We start from the raw sequence: 17,863 nt of genomic DNA, 5'->3' as shown, positions 1-17,863 counted from the left end.
TCATTATCATGAGCCCAAAGAGAGGTTAATCATGTCTCTCTGCCAACAAATCAACCAAAAATATCACTACATGTGCACATTGTTAAAGTGAAGACGGGAAATATTCCGGGATATCCGAGGAAATGCCTGGTGTTACAATTAGTGTGTGCCGGCTAACTTTATAAATAAACACTCATTGGAAGGTGTAAAGTCTAAATACTACCGAAACATTTCCTCTCGTTTTTTCAAATGCAAGACACAAGACGGCACTTTGTCATAACGTGATTCATCAGGAATTTCCATTCATATCCCTGAAATCGTCGAGCAAGAAAAATAAATACATTTAAAACGAAATTGAACTCACAAAAACAAAGGAGACGTCTTCCCTGGTACGAAACAATTAAAATTTTTTAAATAAAAAATAAAGATAGGGAAAATAAATGAGTCACCACCTATGCAGGACTCGTACATTGAAAAAGAAATTTCCTCTAACACTTTGAAACGATCAAAATGATTTGGAAATATAAATAAACGATAGGACAAAAGAGTCACTGATGTACTTTAATAACGTCGCTGCGTAGCCGTGGCGTATGAACTCATCCTGGCGGACAGAAATCGTTGGCATTTCTCTCGCACTACTACGGAATCAATTTGGGGAGGGGCCCATGAAAGCCGGGCTTATATGTGTGAGGGCGGGGGAGCAGCAGAGGGAGCGGTGGCACGCTCCCCACCTGGGAGAGAGCGGGGGCAGGGAGGGAGGGGAAGGGGGCGGGCGAGGGTTCAGGGACCGAGTCTCCACGGACCACCTCCACCTCTCTCTCCATCGCCTGCTCCCGCTCCGAAACCCTTGCTCGCTCTCTCCCCTTCCACGGAAGACCTCGGGATAGGAGGGAGAATGAAGGGATCCACACGCCAATGCCATGATGCAAAGGGAGAAAACCCTCATCGCTGAAGACTATTTGGGCTTTCCACCGGTTAGACTGCTCTATTTTAGCCTTCGCGTCATGAAAAATTAATTCAAAAATCATTTTTCCATACAACCTTCTGCAGCGATCATGAAAATCACTAAAACAATTAAATACAGTTTCTTTCTGAGATATTAACGTTTAATTAATAATATTCCATGGTCATTTCGCCAATTATGTTTGCGAAATAGGGCCACAATTTTTTTAAATGAGCAAACTTCGAAAAAATTAAAGGAACACCTATCCTGGTGAATGTAGCGTTTCTTTGAAGCAATGAACTAAAGTTGGAATTTTTTATACAAAAGTAAGTGTGCGCAAAGATACGCAAAAAACTAAACACTATTGACTGCAAGTACAAAGAAAGTTTCAATTCATTCGAAAACGATACTTTTATGACCTCATTTTCTTCTGATGGTGGAGTCATGACTAATTAAGTACTGTGTCAACGGACTAGTGTAATGATGGATAAAATACCAACAACGGTTGAACCAGAATCATTTAGCCTTCATTGATATCATACGCCGGAAAAGCATAAGCACTCCTATGATACTCTGAGGATGAGCATTGATAGCGGACGTCTGCTGTGAACGCAAGATGACAAGACCCCAATGAATGAAGTCCCCTTTTCTCATTACCCATGTATCAAGCTTCAAGATCCTATGTGGTAAAATGGTTAGTGGTAGTTTTCTGGGGCCAAGAAATGGTCAGGTATACTGGACGGAAGGGCGAACCTTTTTCGAACCCTTTCTCGGGGTCTCAGAGATAATCCGGGTGCTCAGAAGACGGGCTTCACAGTATGAGGTAACCGCTGCCGATATGACCTGTCGTAGTACATTTTTTACTTTACTAATGTCAATACTTGGAGGTAAAGAAATACACCCATCATAGTCATTGTCGTTGGGAGATTAAATGCGTCTTTTGATCGAGGTTCTACGATGAGAAATAAGGATTTTACGAAAAGGCATCATATTTACGCCCATTGCCTCCGCTGAATTGGCAACGCCGAAATTTTGTGAAAGGAGGGGGGAACGCGAAAAGCTCCTTTTTCTCCCCCCTCTCCAACTTTAAGCTTGTCCACGTGTATGAGTGTATCCCGAATTCTTGTGACTAAGTTTCGCAAAGGTGTTTGGCAGGGTGTGAGCTTTCGCTGACCCTCACTACTTCATTTATTCTTCTATATCTACATAGCTCCATGCGAGCCAAGGGTGCCTGGCAGGGGGTGACAAATCACCAAGATCACCACCAGGGCATGGAAAAATAAAAGCATGTAATCACCATCTACATAATACCCTTAGAGCCACGTCTAGGGTGTTTGGCAGGGGGTGACAAATCACCAACATGCAGCATGCAACAGGACCGCCACATGCTCACCGCACGGTCATAGAAATATTACGACACCACCAGGGCATGGAAAAATAAAAGCATGTAATCGCCATCTACATAATACCCTTAAAGCCACCTCTAGGGTGTTTGGCAGGGGGTGACAAATCACCAACATGCAGCATGCAACAGGACCGCCACATGCTCACCGCACGGTCATAGAAATATTACGCATACTAGCAAAATATGAGTGCTTATTCATTAAAAAAAACTTGCTAATGGTTAGTAATTCCTAGAGAAAATACATGCAAGGTTAGAACTATGAAGGAAAACACGCAATGAGTGACCCTAGCGAGCGACGCCATTAATCCTATCAATTGAGACAACCTTTGATCAATTGAGATATCCTCAATAGTTAGGAGGGAAGAATGACATTTTAACTCTCTCTGTTTTGCAGTCTATTTCTTTTATTTTATTCTATGATCACGTCTACTATAGTACGATGGTAAACGAATGATATGATTCACGTCGTTTCAGAAAATATCTTCTTCGAATTTCCTAAGTAAGTTAAGCCTATACTTCAATCTACGCTCCTGTAAAGATTCCCATCCTAACTCGTGTAACATACTGGGAACGCTGCACTTTTTGTCGTAACAACTCATCACAAATTTGGCTGCCTTGCGCTGTACTCGATTGATTTCAGCTATTATTCCTACTTCATAAGGGTTCCATACGCTAGCAGCATACACTAGCGCAGAAAATTTGTGGTGTACAATAAAGAGGGATGTGTGGAGAAGAATCAGTAGAACATGCGTGGAGTCCTTTGAGACACATTTAGTGGAATATGTGTGGAGAAGTAGGCACCATGCAAAGGGGGAATTGTACGCTGGTTATTTTTAGAACGTTGACATACTTTTATCCAAATAAATGGAATATATAACAAGCTGACAAGGCTTTTAGCCGCTCATGTGTTTGACAATGCTTCCATCTTCTGTGATCTTAGCTAATTGAGAATGCCCTTTCCAGGGCTACCTCAGGTATTGGTTTGATTGGATTTTATTTGAGTGGTCATTCAAATTGACATTAGCGGTAGACTTGAGAGCGTGCAACAGTTCTGTGGATAACTTCAATTTTGGAGTTCCCTATAGTGCATTTTAACATTCATGGCCTTTTCGCTTCCGTTCTCATCACATTTTTTACTCACTGAAGGGGCGTATAGTATCATTCCTGGTGGAAGGGGTAAAGTGATTTGAGGGTCGTTAATACATCAGATTCATTATTTCATGTAGCATCCGTACCAAATTGAGGAGAGAGTATTCTTAATTTATTAGCGACATATTTATACCTCATCAGGTAATAAACGTGAGCACCGTCGAGGGAATAAGTGACCATAAGGTAGCAATAGCAAAGTTTTCTCTAAATAACGTTGGAAATTTTAAAACGGAACGTACAGTTTTTATTTTTAAAAGGGCTGATTTTGATTGGTTTAAGATTTATTTAAGAAAAATGCTTTCCTCGTGTTTCAATAATTAATGGTAAAGTTAAAGGTAGAGGGTACTTGGAAAGCTTTTATATCGCTCGTAACTTTGAGAATAAATAGCTACATCCCTAGTAAAACAAAAAAGAAGGTAGCGAACCGAGATGGTATGACGCGGAAAGGAGAAAATCATTTAGGCGACTGAGAGTATGCCATACTAAAATGAAAAGAGTCAGCACGGATTTATCCGCTAATGATCGCGAGTTAATTACTAAAAAATGAAGGTTATCTAAAGCCGGCACGAAGGAATGCGTTCACGAATTAAAAAAAACACTAGTAGAGCAGTTACGGGATAACCCAAAAGCATTTTGGTCTTTTGTTAGGGAAGTTTAAGGAAAACGATCTACCGTGTGTTCGCTGAGAAACGATAATGGAGTTGTGTTGAAAAACAGTTCCAATAAAGCCAATTTATTAAATTCCTACTTCAAGAGCGTGTTCAGAGCCTTCTGAGAACTCATCCGAGACAGCGTACAATCTCTGCATACGAAAGATGTCGCTTATTGACATTTGTGCTCACGGAATAGAACATATATTGAAATCGCTCAGTCCAAATAAATCACCTGGTCCAGACGAAATCCCTTCTCGCCTTTATAGAGGACTGGCCTCCGAAGTTGCCCCCTTCTTGCAGTAAATATTCAGTAAATCCATCAAGCAAAACGATGTAACCCCCTGCCAAACACCCTAGAGGTGGCTCGCAAGGTATTATGTACATGTAGATGATGTACAAGTACCTAATGACTGGAAAACTGCCCATGTAAGGCTAATATTCAAAAGTAGAGACAAGGAACAGCCATCTAATTACAGACCGATATCTTTAACGTCCATCTCATGCAAAGTCCTTGAACAAATCGCAGTCATCTCAGAAATGAAACACCTAGTCGCGAAAAACTTGTTAATGAGAACAACATGGATTCAGGAAAAGTAGATCATGCTAAACACCGTTATCTATTTTTTAGGTTTCCGCCCTCGATATTTTAGTCTCCGTAAAGAGCAAGATTCCAGCAGACGCTTTTTTACTTGATTTCAAAAATGCATTTGATAAAGTAACCCACGGAAAGTTAATAATAAAACTGAAATCTTACGGCCTATATGAGGATGTCATTTCCTGAATAAGAGAACTTTTGAGTGACCGCGTCCAAAAAGTAGTATTATACGGCGGTTTTCAAGTAATGACATATTTATTCAAGGAAAACATATGAATTTGTTACCCAAACACGTACTTGTAAAAGCATAATGAAACTTTCTATGATGTAGAACGAACAAGTACTGAAGAACTCACTGCAACCGCGGAGAGTTAGCTGAACCGCGTGTAGGACGTTTGCGACCTTCCGATAATAACTTGTTTTTACGCTCCATTTAATAAACAAAGGTCCCTAATTATAGTATTTTTAAACGGAGTATTTATTTACAATTCAACAAAATGCAATGACTACCCTATGAAGTCCAAAGTACAAAATGAAATTTAAGAGGATACGCTGAACATCGCATTACATCAGTCAATTTATTTCGAGCGCTACGTTTTTTAATTGGGTGAATGAGATGTGAACGACAGAATAACTGCAAGACATGCTGTAAAGTGAAGGTACTTGGGAAGAATGACGGGGCAGTAAGGCTTATCATCACATTTATCTTTACAAATATTCACATTTGTATTGTGAATGGAGACGAAGTATACGGCTGAACGCTCAAAATTGGAATCTTATTAGATGAATACAAACTTTAAGGCCATACCGTAAATTACTCCACGCGCTACAGCATGAAATCGACATGTAGGAACTACTTATTTTATTAAAAAAATTGAATAAACCTAAAGAAAAAAGGCAATGTACAATTAAGTTATTACAGTACATAATCAGATCAGAATCGTTCGGTATTCGAGTCGCGGTACAAAATGTGTAAAATAGTTCAATGTGAGCATTAAAATAATGTATAGAGAATTAGAAAATGTGATGCGATTTTCCCATCGTTTTCATCATTACATAAATGTTGAAATATGACATGATTTATCATTGGCATAGCGTTTCCTCCACAGCAAAGGAAAAGAGGTTATTCACTATTTAAGATTTTTTAAAGTATTTTTTCAGGCTTATTGGACCCTTTCGAATGCTAATGTCATCCGTGAAATTATGATTGTTATCACCAAAAGTGGTTGAATGTTCAGCTGTGAGCAGATGTAGTGAGGCCTCACTTAGAGTATGCTGCTAGCGTACGTGACCCCTATGAAGTAGGAATAATAGCTGAAATCAATCGAGTATAGCGCAAGGCAGCCAAATTTGTGATGAGTTGTTACGACAAAAAGTGCAGCGTTCCCAGTATGTTACACGAGTTAGGATGGGAATCTTTACAGGAGCGTAGATTGAAGTATAGGCTTAACTTACTTAGGAAATTCGAAGAAGATATTTTCTGAAACGACGCGAATCATATCATTCGTTTACCATCGTACTATAGTAGACGTGATCATAGAATAAAATAAAAGAAATAGACTGCAAAACAGAGAGAGTTAAAATGTCATTCTTCCCTCCTAACTATTGAGGATATCTCAATTGATCAAAGGATGTCTCAATTGATAGGATTAATGGCGTCGCTCGCTAGGGTCACTCATTGCGTGTTTTTCTTCATAGTTCTAACCTTGCATGTACCTATTTGCTCTAGGAATTACTAACCATTAGCAAGTTTTTTTCAATGAATAAGCACTCATATTTTGCTAGTATGCGTAATATTTCTATGACTGTGCGGTGAGCATGTGGCGGTCCTGTTGCATGCTGCATGTTGGTGATTTGTCACCCCCTGCCAAACACCCTAGACGTGGCTCTAAGGGTATTATGTAGATGGTGATTACATGCTTTTATTTTTCCATGCCCTGGTGGTGATCTTGGTGATTTGTCACCCCCTGCCAGGCACCCTTGGCTCGCATGGAGCTATGTAGATATAGAAGAATAAATTAAGTAGTGAGGGTCAGCGAAAGCTCACACCCTGCCAAACACCTTTGCGAAACTTAGTCACAAGAATTCGGGATACACTCATACACGTGGACAAGCTTAAAGTTGGAGAGGGGGGAGAAAAAGGAGCTTTTCGCGTTCCCCCCTCCTTTCACAAAATTTCGGCGTTGCCAATTCAGCGGAGGCAATGGGCGTAAATATGATGCCTTTTCGTAAAATCCTTATTTCTCATCGTAGAACCTCGATCAAAAGACGCATTTAATCTCCCAACGACAATGACTATGATGGGTGTATTTCTTTACCTCCAAGTATTGACATTAGTAAAGTAAAAAATGTACTACGACAGGTCATATCGGCAGCGGTTACCTCATACTGTGAAGCCCGTCTCCTGAGCACCCGGATTATCTCTGAGACCCCGAGAAAGGGTTCGAAAAAGGTTCGTCCTTCCGTCCAGTATACCTGACCATTTCTTGGCCCCAGAAAACTACCACTAACCGGTAAAATTATAAACTGAATAAAGAGCAACAATTACTGTGTAATACTAGTCTGGAAATCGCCGTTTTTTCACTTTTATTCGGGGACATGGCATATTAAAACACATGAGTGCACTTTCACACAAATAAGTACATTAAAAACATCTCAAATCACCTTAAAGATAGGACTTGGCGCCAATAGAACTGTGAGGAATAGGAGAAAAAGAGAATGGGCGAGGGGAATGTAGAAGACAGGGGATGATGGCAGGGACAAGCAGTGCGCAATCCGAGGCAGATGAGGATGACTCGGCTGGAGGGCCTTGATGCGCGCTTTTACTCGACCGAGAGGTTCGTCAAATCGCCAACTCTCCACAAGCAAACAAAACACACGCGTAAACACTAAACTGAGGGAGTCATCTGAGCGGGAGGACGCATCGTCCATTGAAGAGAGCGGGGACGGAATTCCCCGACTCCTTTTAACCTCTCGTGGCCCCCTTGAGGACTCTGTACATTCCACCCTCTCGCCATCCGCTGCCATAGCGCTGTCGGGAGGCACATCTCTCTAGCCGAGGACGCATCGCAAGAGGGGTCATCGAGTGGACGGCACGAGAGGGGGTAGGACCGCAAGGGAGTGGAGGGGTGAGATGGTGGGAGGGTGGGCAGAGAAACTGGAGGAAGGGGTTTGGGATGAGGGATGAATAATATGGAGGGGGAGGACACTATAACCAGAATATTTACTCCCACAGGACTCGGTCCTTTTAAATGGTCCGCGCACACAAACATCAGTTTCGAGAAAATAATCATTAATGAAAATACGGTTCAGGCGGTTGGTTGACATTCAGTTTCTCGCACTCTCAGTCTGGTTTCGATTTCGAATTTCGTAAAATTGGATATTTATTTTGTCAATAAAGATTTCTACTTAATAAAATTGACAAGATAAGTACAAGTTTATCACAACTTTTGCCACAAGCAATATGAATATCAAGTGGGACCCGTTAAAAAGCTCCGATAGTTGTATACACTACGTGGCAAAATTATCATGACAGAGCAACCAAGTTATGGATGAAATAATGACGGATTTTGATAAATCGCTACTTTTAAAACATACTCACTACACGAAATATTCATACGACGCACACTTTCGAAATCAATTAAATTTGGAATTGTGTAGGAAGAGTTGGTTGAAGAGAAATGAGGGGGTTCAAAAGGGTTGGAATGAGCCGAAGATCAGACGGATCCCGTGCAGACATGCGGACAAGAGGTTGTTTTCGCTCTCTGCGCCGAGGAGTCAATAAAATCGGAATTCGGACGGGGGGGGGGGGGGGGCAAACTCCCCTCCGACCCCCCTCCTCCATCCTTCCACAAACCTTTCTCTCCATCCCTCGCCCTCCCAAAAACATTCCCACCAACTACCCCCCCTTCTCCCCTAGACATGGCTTATGGCTCATAACACGTGACAGCGCACCTTCGCCGTCGCCGCAGAGGCGATCTTCCCTCCTCGGAATGGGCCCCGGAGGTGGTGCTGCGAGAAAGAGAGGTCGGGCGCGTAAAAATAAAAGAAGAGTGGAAGGCACGCTATTGCAATAAAATGCGGGGAAAAGGGCCTAATAAGCGTTCGGCTGATGTGCTCGCTCCTTTATCCCCGCCGACGATGACACGGCAGGGGCAAAGCAGGTGCATTCCACGGCCCGTCGACACGGCAGCGTCGGGGTCACTTGGCAGCCCAGCGAATAAGCGGTTATTCCTCCGGAAGGATGAGGCGAAGCTAGTCTACCACTCTACTCGCTTTTTCAAATGCAAGACCCATGACGGCACTTTGTTGTAACATGTATTCACCAGGAATTTTTATTCTTACCTCTAAAATCGTCGCGCTAGAAAAATAAGGGATTCAATAATAAGTGATTTAATAAGAGGGGGGAAAATAATCTTTTTCTCTCCTCTCATTGGGATAGTATCGTCTTTGAAAATAGTCATAAGGTCAGACTTGGAGAGCGTAACGAGGAAGCGATTCCAAAGTTCAAATTTTATGGCTAGCGAATGGATTGAAATGAGAAAAGAATAATTGGAAATTTCAACTAGCTACAACAACGGGACAGTTAACTGGAGTTAGAGAATCTTTAAAATAGTTATGAGACTGGAAAAGGAGAATGAGGTCGTAATCTCCGAAGTTATTATTTTGAAGATTTTGCAAATCGCAAATACGACTTGACTAAGAGCCAAATCTTTCTGTTGAACACCAGTGGTGTAGTGGTGCCGGAACGCCTGCCATTCCGGCACTGGTTAACAGAAGGCATAATAGTCCAATAAAAGTTTCATCAATTTTGTTGCCTCAAAATTTATAATATATACATACATTCGTACCCAAAACAAATAAATTGTAATAAAATTTAAATAATACATTGAAATACAGGCACACAGAGCAATATTTAACTTCTAATAAAGTTAAGGAAGTGCGTTCCGGCACAGCTAATTTTGCCATAACGTCACTTTTGAACACATATTTCGAAACCAATGTGTACCTGAAATGGCAACGTGACGTGCAAGGCCAATAAGGTGAATCATGAAAGGAAACAGCTGGAGTTTCTAACCATCAATTTTCATGGCAACAATGCAATGAAACGCCGATTATGATGCCACATGACTATCCTCACAAAGATCTTTCAAAACTTGACATTAAAATTGAAAAAAAGTGTCACAATTTCTAATTTTAGAAATAAATTTAGGAACGAGTAAATCTTGCGATATCCAGTGACAATTTTTATGTATGATGCAGGATGACGCACAACTAAATAGGTTGACGATATTCGTCGAATACAAAAATTCAATCCCACGAAAAATTTTGAACGAAATAATTACTGTTTTTTCTAAATGCCTTCTGTTAAAATAATACTTAAGAAGAAAAATTAACAGGCGAGGAACGCAAATTTCAATTCCACCACAACTTAAATAAATGATACGTAAATTAGGAGCTGAGAAGGACTAAATAGATGGCACCTAAGACATTCTAAGTAAATGGAGATGCTACTACTCATTACGACGCGGAAGTGGAAGAATGGATTCCGGTATGAACCCCTTCACCGCCACTTGAATATCTAAAAGAACGCGGCGCCCGAGATCTCGGATGCACGAGTGGTACTACGGCTCAATTAGCCCCGAGTAGCAAGCATCTCCGGTCTCCCTAAACAGCTGTAGTAGTATGCGGGCAGCATCCGACCTCGCGTCCCCGCGCAGTCACTGAGGAAATAGGAGTGGGAGGGGTACATACAAGCGTGGGAGGGAATGGAAGCGAAGGCCACCGCATACTAACAAGTTCAGCTCCACATGCTAATGCTGTGGCCAAAACTTTTCGTGCATATGCGGTTCAATTCCACGATATAATTCACCATATGATGCTAAAAACAGCATTACTAAGCAGTCGCTCCAACATAAATACTTAAAATATCTACTGCATGCTCACACGGAGAAATATTAATGATTGACGCTGTCGGTTTCAAGCTCTTCACTGTTACTGCATACATGTTATTATTTCTTTCAACAAACGCGAAACTGTACTTAATTTTGAATCCTTGCTTCAGGTAAACTTCAGTTTTTGTACGTTTGTACATTGAATACATTATTTCTATGATATATCATGCTAATCCAGACTTGTTACCTTGCTCTTTTCATATTAAATAACTGCTATTCTAATCTCTAATATGAGAAATAGTAAGTATCCTATCTTTCATGTTCCAAGGGTGCTATCCAGGGCATTTATCTATCATTTTATCACACTATACACGGCGCTATAAAAGAGCCTTCACACTGGAACGCATACCGTCACACCGCTCGTGTAGGTACTCGAGCGAATGCTATTGCGCTTAATAAAGCAGTTCTCGAAACTGCCTGACGCCGGCCGGCCATGGCCGAGAAGTCGAAATAAGAAGTGCCCGCAATCGTTCCGGGAGGAAACGGGATGGGTCTCCTGGGGAGAGTCGGTTGAGACTTCGCCGAGGTCATTGATGCCGCGCGTGAAGACATAGAGCTCCAATTGATTCCGACATCTGGCCCTTAAGTAAGAGCTCATGGGGAAGGGAAGCCATTGCCAGGATAATCTGAAGGGGAGGGAGGAGCAGGGGGAGAGGTGATGGAGGGAGGGTGGTGGGAGGAGTGGATATTCAGAGAATGGCGGTCAACGACATTGTCCCCGAACGGACGCGAGATCCTCTTTCCCTTTGTACTACTGCCACCACAAACCTTCACTCGGGACAAAATAGAGACACACTTGACTCTCGGAATGCATGGATTTGACGTGGAGAGAGGCACTGAAAGTGGTTTGTTCCCGGACCCTTGTTTGCGTTTGAAATATCACTCCATGCACTCGAACTGAAAGAATAAATATGCGAACAGAGGTTAGGGTAGTTATGATAGAGACGCTGCGCCGCTGCGAGAGCACTTGTTTTGGGGGAATTCAATTAACTCGTGTGCCAATACCGAAGAAAGAGTGCTGGACAGCGATCGATGGGAGCGCAAGTTGAACAATAAACGATTCTTTTAAAGAAAAAAAACTGGGTGAACAGAGAGAGATAATGCTCCAAGTTATTTTAATACATATTTTCATTGAAAAAGATAACTCTGGTGCATGTATGTCAACGTCAATGACAATCAACTACTCTACCACTACCGTCAAATGAAAATCAACTACTACCGTCGCACTTGATACGTTTGATCACGCAATTGAACGCATATGGCGCCACCAATCCAAAACGTCAAATTCATCGAAAAGTCTAAGTAGATATTTTCTCCGGAATAAACGCTTAAATCATAGGCTATATCGCAATTTATTTTAATTTTACACGTTATCCACTCACCAAATCTGAAATGAATCGATTAGCCTTATAAACACGGACAACGGCATGAATAGTCCATTTGAAGACGAGACAACAATTATGCCGGTTGACCATTGCTGAAAATACCTATAGAAAATTTAGACAATTTCAATGCAGCATTAAAGAGCAGCTAATAAAGATGCGGCTTGTAATACATTCACAGCTATTGCGATATTTTACTCTACTTTAACGCGGAAAAATAGATTAATGCATCCGCGAAATGGTTCTCAATAGCAGAGCATTGCTAATGGAAACACAGAGGTTATCCAATCGATCTTTGAGGCAATGTCTTGTATTTCTTCATTTCTACCGCCTGAATATTCCCAATCTCTTTGACGCATACGTAGACAAGTATTTTTTGGGAGAGATCACGAAAGATTTAAAAACTTTACATGTATCAGCTAGTGGCATTCTTGTACGGTGATCAGCTAGGCCGTAGGCAGCAGTGGAGGGTCAAGAGGTTCCAGAGGTACTGTCTCTCAGGATTTCCTCCAAATGGACCCTTCCAAAAATGCAATGGCACGACAACTTAATGAATTTAACGTAAGGCATAGCGGTCTGATAAAAACGTCGTCGAAAGACCAAAAAAAAGGAAAAAACTGCATAAAACGACCTCTTATGACATAACAAATAGTGAAGTTTGACCTCGAAATACTTGCGCGGGACAAATGACAATCAAGGACGTCAAAGAAAGGACGAGTGAGAGAAAGAACTAGAGTGGAGGGAATCTTCAAAACACACTCCGGAATTTTTAGCAACAGATTTAATGTCGCATCCCGACGCCTTCGCTCGGACGAGTATATATAACAGCGAGAGCAGGAGTCGAGTGGCTGCCTTCTGACCAGTGGCGACGACTCCATGGGGCCTGAGGGTGCCCGAGTCCCCTCAAAAATTCGTTATGGGTGTGAGGAAAAATGTGTCAGACTTGTCGATTTTCCCCGGAGTGTCCAGATATCGAGATTTGAGTTAACAGGGTTCTAATGTTGATCATATGACTCTTCTAAAATGCTTAAAAAAACTTATAACTCACTACTTATAAAATTTCCCGAGGCAAGATCCCCGGTTTGGCCCGCCCAATATTTTTTGTAAGTCGGCGTCCCTGCTCCTGACTCGCGGGAGTGGTGGAGAATGGAGGAAAAAGAAAATTCCTGCTGGATAATGAAACTATTTATTGTTGGGACTAACATACAAGTTCCCTCTAACTAAATTTTACACCCAGCTCGTCACGACGCCAGAGCACGAGCCCAGACTACGCATCCGAAGCAGAGTCCAAGAAGCCCTGATGAATGCGATCCTCCAAGAAATAATGGAATCACACATGTGGTCCTGCTGCAAGAGAAGGGACACTCACAGGTAGCACGCCCTGCTGCATGAGCCTCTCGACGCGCGCCGCGGCGCCGCCGCCCTGGCCGCTGCCGCAGCCGCACCCGAAGAGCGCGGCGTGGTGGTGCTCGGCGGCCGAGGAAGAAGCGATGGAAGAGGAGGAGGAGAGCGAGCACCGGGGGCTGCTGTCAAGGGAGCACCGCGCGTGGCTGCCCCCGCTACTGCTGCCCCCGCTGCCTCCGCCGCTCCCACTGCCTCCGCTCCCGCCCCCCGACGACGACGAGGAGGACGAGGAGGCCGGGATGAAGCCGGAGGACGCCCGGCCGCTGTCCAGACTGGCCGTGCTGTGCCTGCACCCGCCCCCGCTGCCCCCGCCCGCGCTACCGCCCCCGGCGCTGCCGCCCCCCGCGCTGCCGCTGCTCCGACCGCCGCCGCCGCCTCCGCCGCACCCGCTGCTCGTTGATCCCGACCCGGAGGACCCTGGACTATCCCGACCAGGGCTCTGGTGAAAGAAACAGACAAAAAGAGTGAGTTATGATCATAGACATAAAACACGGTAGATATATATGATTATACTCGCGCATTTTAACATAAGCCACGCACTGGATGTCGAAAAATTGGTGGCGTTCTAAAACTTTAAACTGCGCACATCGCTTAACTATGGACCTGAGGAGATAGCAAATCCGAGCAAGCTGCAATGCACCTGTCCCACCTACAGTTTCATTATATCGGGTTTAGAAGAGAAGTTTCATCAAGACAGATTTGATACTTTTCCTGGGGATCTAATGCAATTAAATTTTCTCAAGCTTCCGATCGGGCTGGGCATATGAGCAACTACGCCTTCTACGGCGGCATGGATGGGAAATAAATTTTCTGTAAAGCGTAGGTTCGTTTGGATAGGTACAGTAAGAGCTCAACCCCCGCAACCCCGGGAGGTTCTGTTCCTGAAGTTCAACTTTCAACGGAAGGTAGTACCTCATTTACATTGAGCCGTCTTAAGGGCATAGTTGGGTTGCAACTCGAGCGGACAGTTTTAGCATAGCATCCACCACTAGAATATATGTTAGATATAAATTTATCTAATAATGAGCAAAATCAAATTTATTCATAAAATAATTTCCCAGAAAGAAAGGATAGATAAAATGGCTCTAGGATCCAGGTGATTACAAGCTAATATAATAGCAAGAATGAACCACTGTCACTTAAACACAATATTATACAAATATTAAATGCACAATCCAACAACACTGATAAAAGTAGGTACTCTAGCAATTTAAATGTCACTTAGCCATTGGGTACACCCCATACATATTTAGTTTCGTAATACCACTTGAAAACGTTCTAACAAAACAAAACCAGAGTCATAGCGTTTTAAAAAATCTAGGAAAACTACATTAGAGAAATATTTTTTGGAGGAAAATTAAGATGAGTACGCCCACATTAGAAATATAACCAGTGGATTCAGAGGCCAAGTTAACAGAGAGCATTTTCGATTGCAAATATCGCAAATCCAATTATCATCTAGAGTGATGCAGTGCTCTGAGGATGAAAGGAAAAACAAGCTGGCAATAGATATAACAAATTTCGTTGAATGAAAATTAAGAAATGAAACCAAGAGAGAAAATGATATCCATTATGAGATGCGTGATTAAAAATCCTTGATTGTTAGTTTCAAGTGGTTGTTGATATCGGCGAGTAGCGACTAAAATTCGAATTCGAAACTTGAATTGATAAAAAAATTGTGAGCAATTGAATAAAGTTCAAATCGTTGTCAAATATTTCACAGACTGCGGCACGATTTTTTTCATTCCCTCGCCAGGCCAGTAGCCAGAGTAATGATTCGGTGAAAATGACAGGAGTCGATCTAGAGGCTGGATGGGGGCGTATTTTCACTGAGTAAGGGTTTCGTGGAGCCGAGAGGGTTGGCAGGAGCAATCGTGCGAGGGGCCGAGGAAGAGGAGCGGGGGTGGGCAGTTGAAGGTCGGGAGGGCATCGTCATTTCCGGCGTAAGGCCGTCGAGGGTCCTTAGGAGTGGCCGCAGAGGCGCCATCAGGCGGCCAACGCTTGAATATTCCATGCGATCCCTCGCGGCCATCCCTTCGATTTCAGAGCGTGACGCATCCCTGTACAAATCGCCACCCTAAGCTCAATGCCACAGATTTTCAATTGAAGGGCAAGAATGATTAAGACTATATGTGCGAAAGTAAACCCCTTTCAATCAATTTTGATAAAATATTGCATATTAAAAGAAATGGCACACAAATTTCTGCTGAGGGATATAGCTTGTATTCCCGTCTTTTCCTGAAACACACCACATCAAGCCCAACGGTATCTTTTAGTGAAATATTTCATTGCTGGAAGAAATATCTGATAAGGAAGAGGCTTAAAATGATTCAAGGATCGTAAGGATCCATACATATCAAATGGAATATGGAGCGAGTTATTATTTTTTTCATCTTGAGTCTTGACCCCATACATCCCGTTTCCCATGCATTACCTTCATTGCTCCCCTCCTTCCACTCAGAAGAGTAATGAATAATCAGTAAGTTCGGGATGAAGGAATAGTAACACACTTCTTTTCCACAAACACAATTATTCACACGACTGATTTCAATACAGCTTGTGTCATCGTCGGGTGTCGACAGTACAAAATGTATTGAGACAAGTCGTGAGAAAGTGTTTGTGGAAAATTGTCATTAAGTTTTATGTTGCAAGATGTAAATCCACCAGATTAAGCCTTAGGCAATTATATACATTGAGTATAATGTAATAAACACATGGCACAAATCTTGATTCGGACGCCCAAAAAGTTTGAATGGGAGCTGTAAGTATGTGTCTATCACTCAGAGCAGCCAGGCTAATGATGGCTCTTTCCGTGGTAGGAAAGCAGATACGGGAAAGAAATGACGAACGAAACCAACGGGCGTCGCGTGGGGTTCACATGGCATTGACAGAAAACGTTATAATAGGAAATTCTGGGAAAGGCGGAGTGAAACCTCCAAAATGCACTCGTTTTAGCCTCGTCAGTTGTAAAAAAAGAAATGAAAAAGGTTCGAAAATAAAAACAATCGCTAACGGTGTTAACACCGCATTAATAGGGAGATACACGGATTAGGCGGTAAAGGGCGTGAGCAAAAATAAACCGGCCATGCCCTCACGACTATTCCATCACGCAGAGAGAGCTCCGAACATTGAAAGGAATTATGGGTGTTTGTACACTTGGACTCTCACCTGGGTCATGTCGATGCCTTGGTCCTCGGGAAGGTGCGTGGCTGGGTGCGGGTGGTAATATACGGCCCCCTTACCAGCATGCACCAGCTGAGTGTATTGCAGACCCTGGTGATGGAAAACAAACAGGGTCTTTTATCCACGGGCTAACGTATATTTTTACGCCAGATAGGTGATATTTTCTGAATTAAACATTTACTCTATGAGTCCCCTTATTCAAAACATCGTTTAAAGGTGGAAAACAATTGTACGACACTTGCTGAAATTTTTAATCACAAGCAATAGGAAAACGCTATCCATAAGTTTCTGGTTCCCGGATTTATGCTCAATGCATTCATGGACGCCAACATATTAATTATTACTTAATTATTTTTTATGCTTAAGCTCTCAAATAGCACGCGGATATCTAATGAATACTATTCGCTATTGTGATTGTGATAAATTGAACTCGGGATTAAAAAGAACTAGGCGAATTATAAAATCCAAGCTAAAAAAGAAACCCAGGTTAATTCACTCACATAAAATGCATTGAGTTTTATTTATAATGACATAAATAATAGGATCCAGATGTAAAAACAAGCAACAGAATAAATCATGGCTAATTCTATGACATAAAATAAGTAAAATTAAATTTTAGATACCATAAATAGTGGCCAGGAGAAATAAACCATTTGTTAGTAAAAAAAATTACCTCAATAAAGCTCACAGTTGCATTGAGCAAGTTTTTTTATGGCCCACGTTTGACAAGCGTCCCCACATTTAACGCGCAATAGGCAATTGTTAGGTGCAAAAATTATCCGAGGCAGAAATTTCTGAGCCGATCGGAAAGGATCACCACACAAAAATGCAGTACGTGAACTACAAAGCCTGCACAAAGGAAAATTAATATTCATCGTCCACGCGGTGAATATTTATGGGCTACGATGGATTACTTTTTAATTCCACAAAAGCAGAACGGGCATAATTGAATTCCTCCGATGAAATATTTTCGAGACAATCCGATCCGGCGCAAATCCTTCCGGGTCTCACGACAAAAGCATAGACAAACTCGTCCGAGGTCATCAACTCGGTTCAATATATCTAGGTCACATGGCGAACATACATCCTAGCGCCGAAATAGGAGACTTATAAATCCCCTTACGCTGGATTTTTTTTCTCTCTCCCCGAATCCACAAAACCCACCCTTAACCGACCACTATTCGACCGAGGCGGGGGTGAAAGGGGAGAGTAGGGA

General features: G+C 42.4%; 1 protein-coding gene across 2 annotated transcripts in view; it reads right to left on the bottom strand.

Moving 5' to 3' along the window:
• The window catches only part of LOC124172067, a 547,471-nt gene that overhangs the window by 22,061 nt on the left and 507,547 nt on the right, over nt 1–17,863 (bottom strand). For both annotated transcript variants that reach the window (XM_046551477.1, XM_046551485.1), the window contains 2 exons: nt 16,633–16,737; nt 13,430–13,903 (listed from right to left, as the gene is read on the bottom strand). In XM_046551477.1, coding sequence (XP_046407433.1) covers nt 13,430–13,903; nt 16,633–16,737 — 579 coding nt within the window. The remainder of the gene's footprint in view (nt 1–13,429; nt 13,904–16,632; nt 16,738–17,863) is intronic.

The sequence above is a fragment of the Ischnura elegans genome, chromosome 1, assembly GCF_921293095.1.
Source record: "Ischnura elegans chromosome 1, ioIscEleg1.1, whole genome shotgun sequence".
NCBI lineage: Eukaryota > Metazoa > Arthropoda > Insecta > Odonata > Coenagrionidae > Ischnura > Ischnura elegans.
Note: the sequence above shows the minus strand (reverse complement) of the source record. Positions and strands in the feature narration are given on the sequence as shown.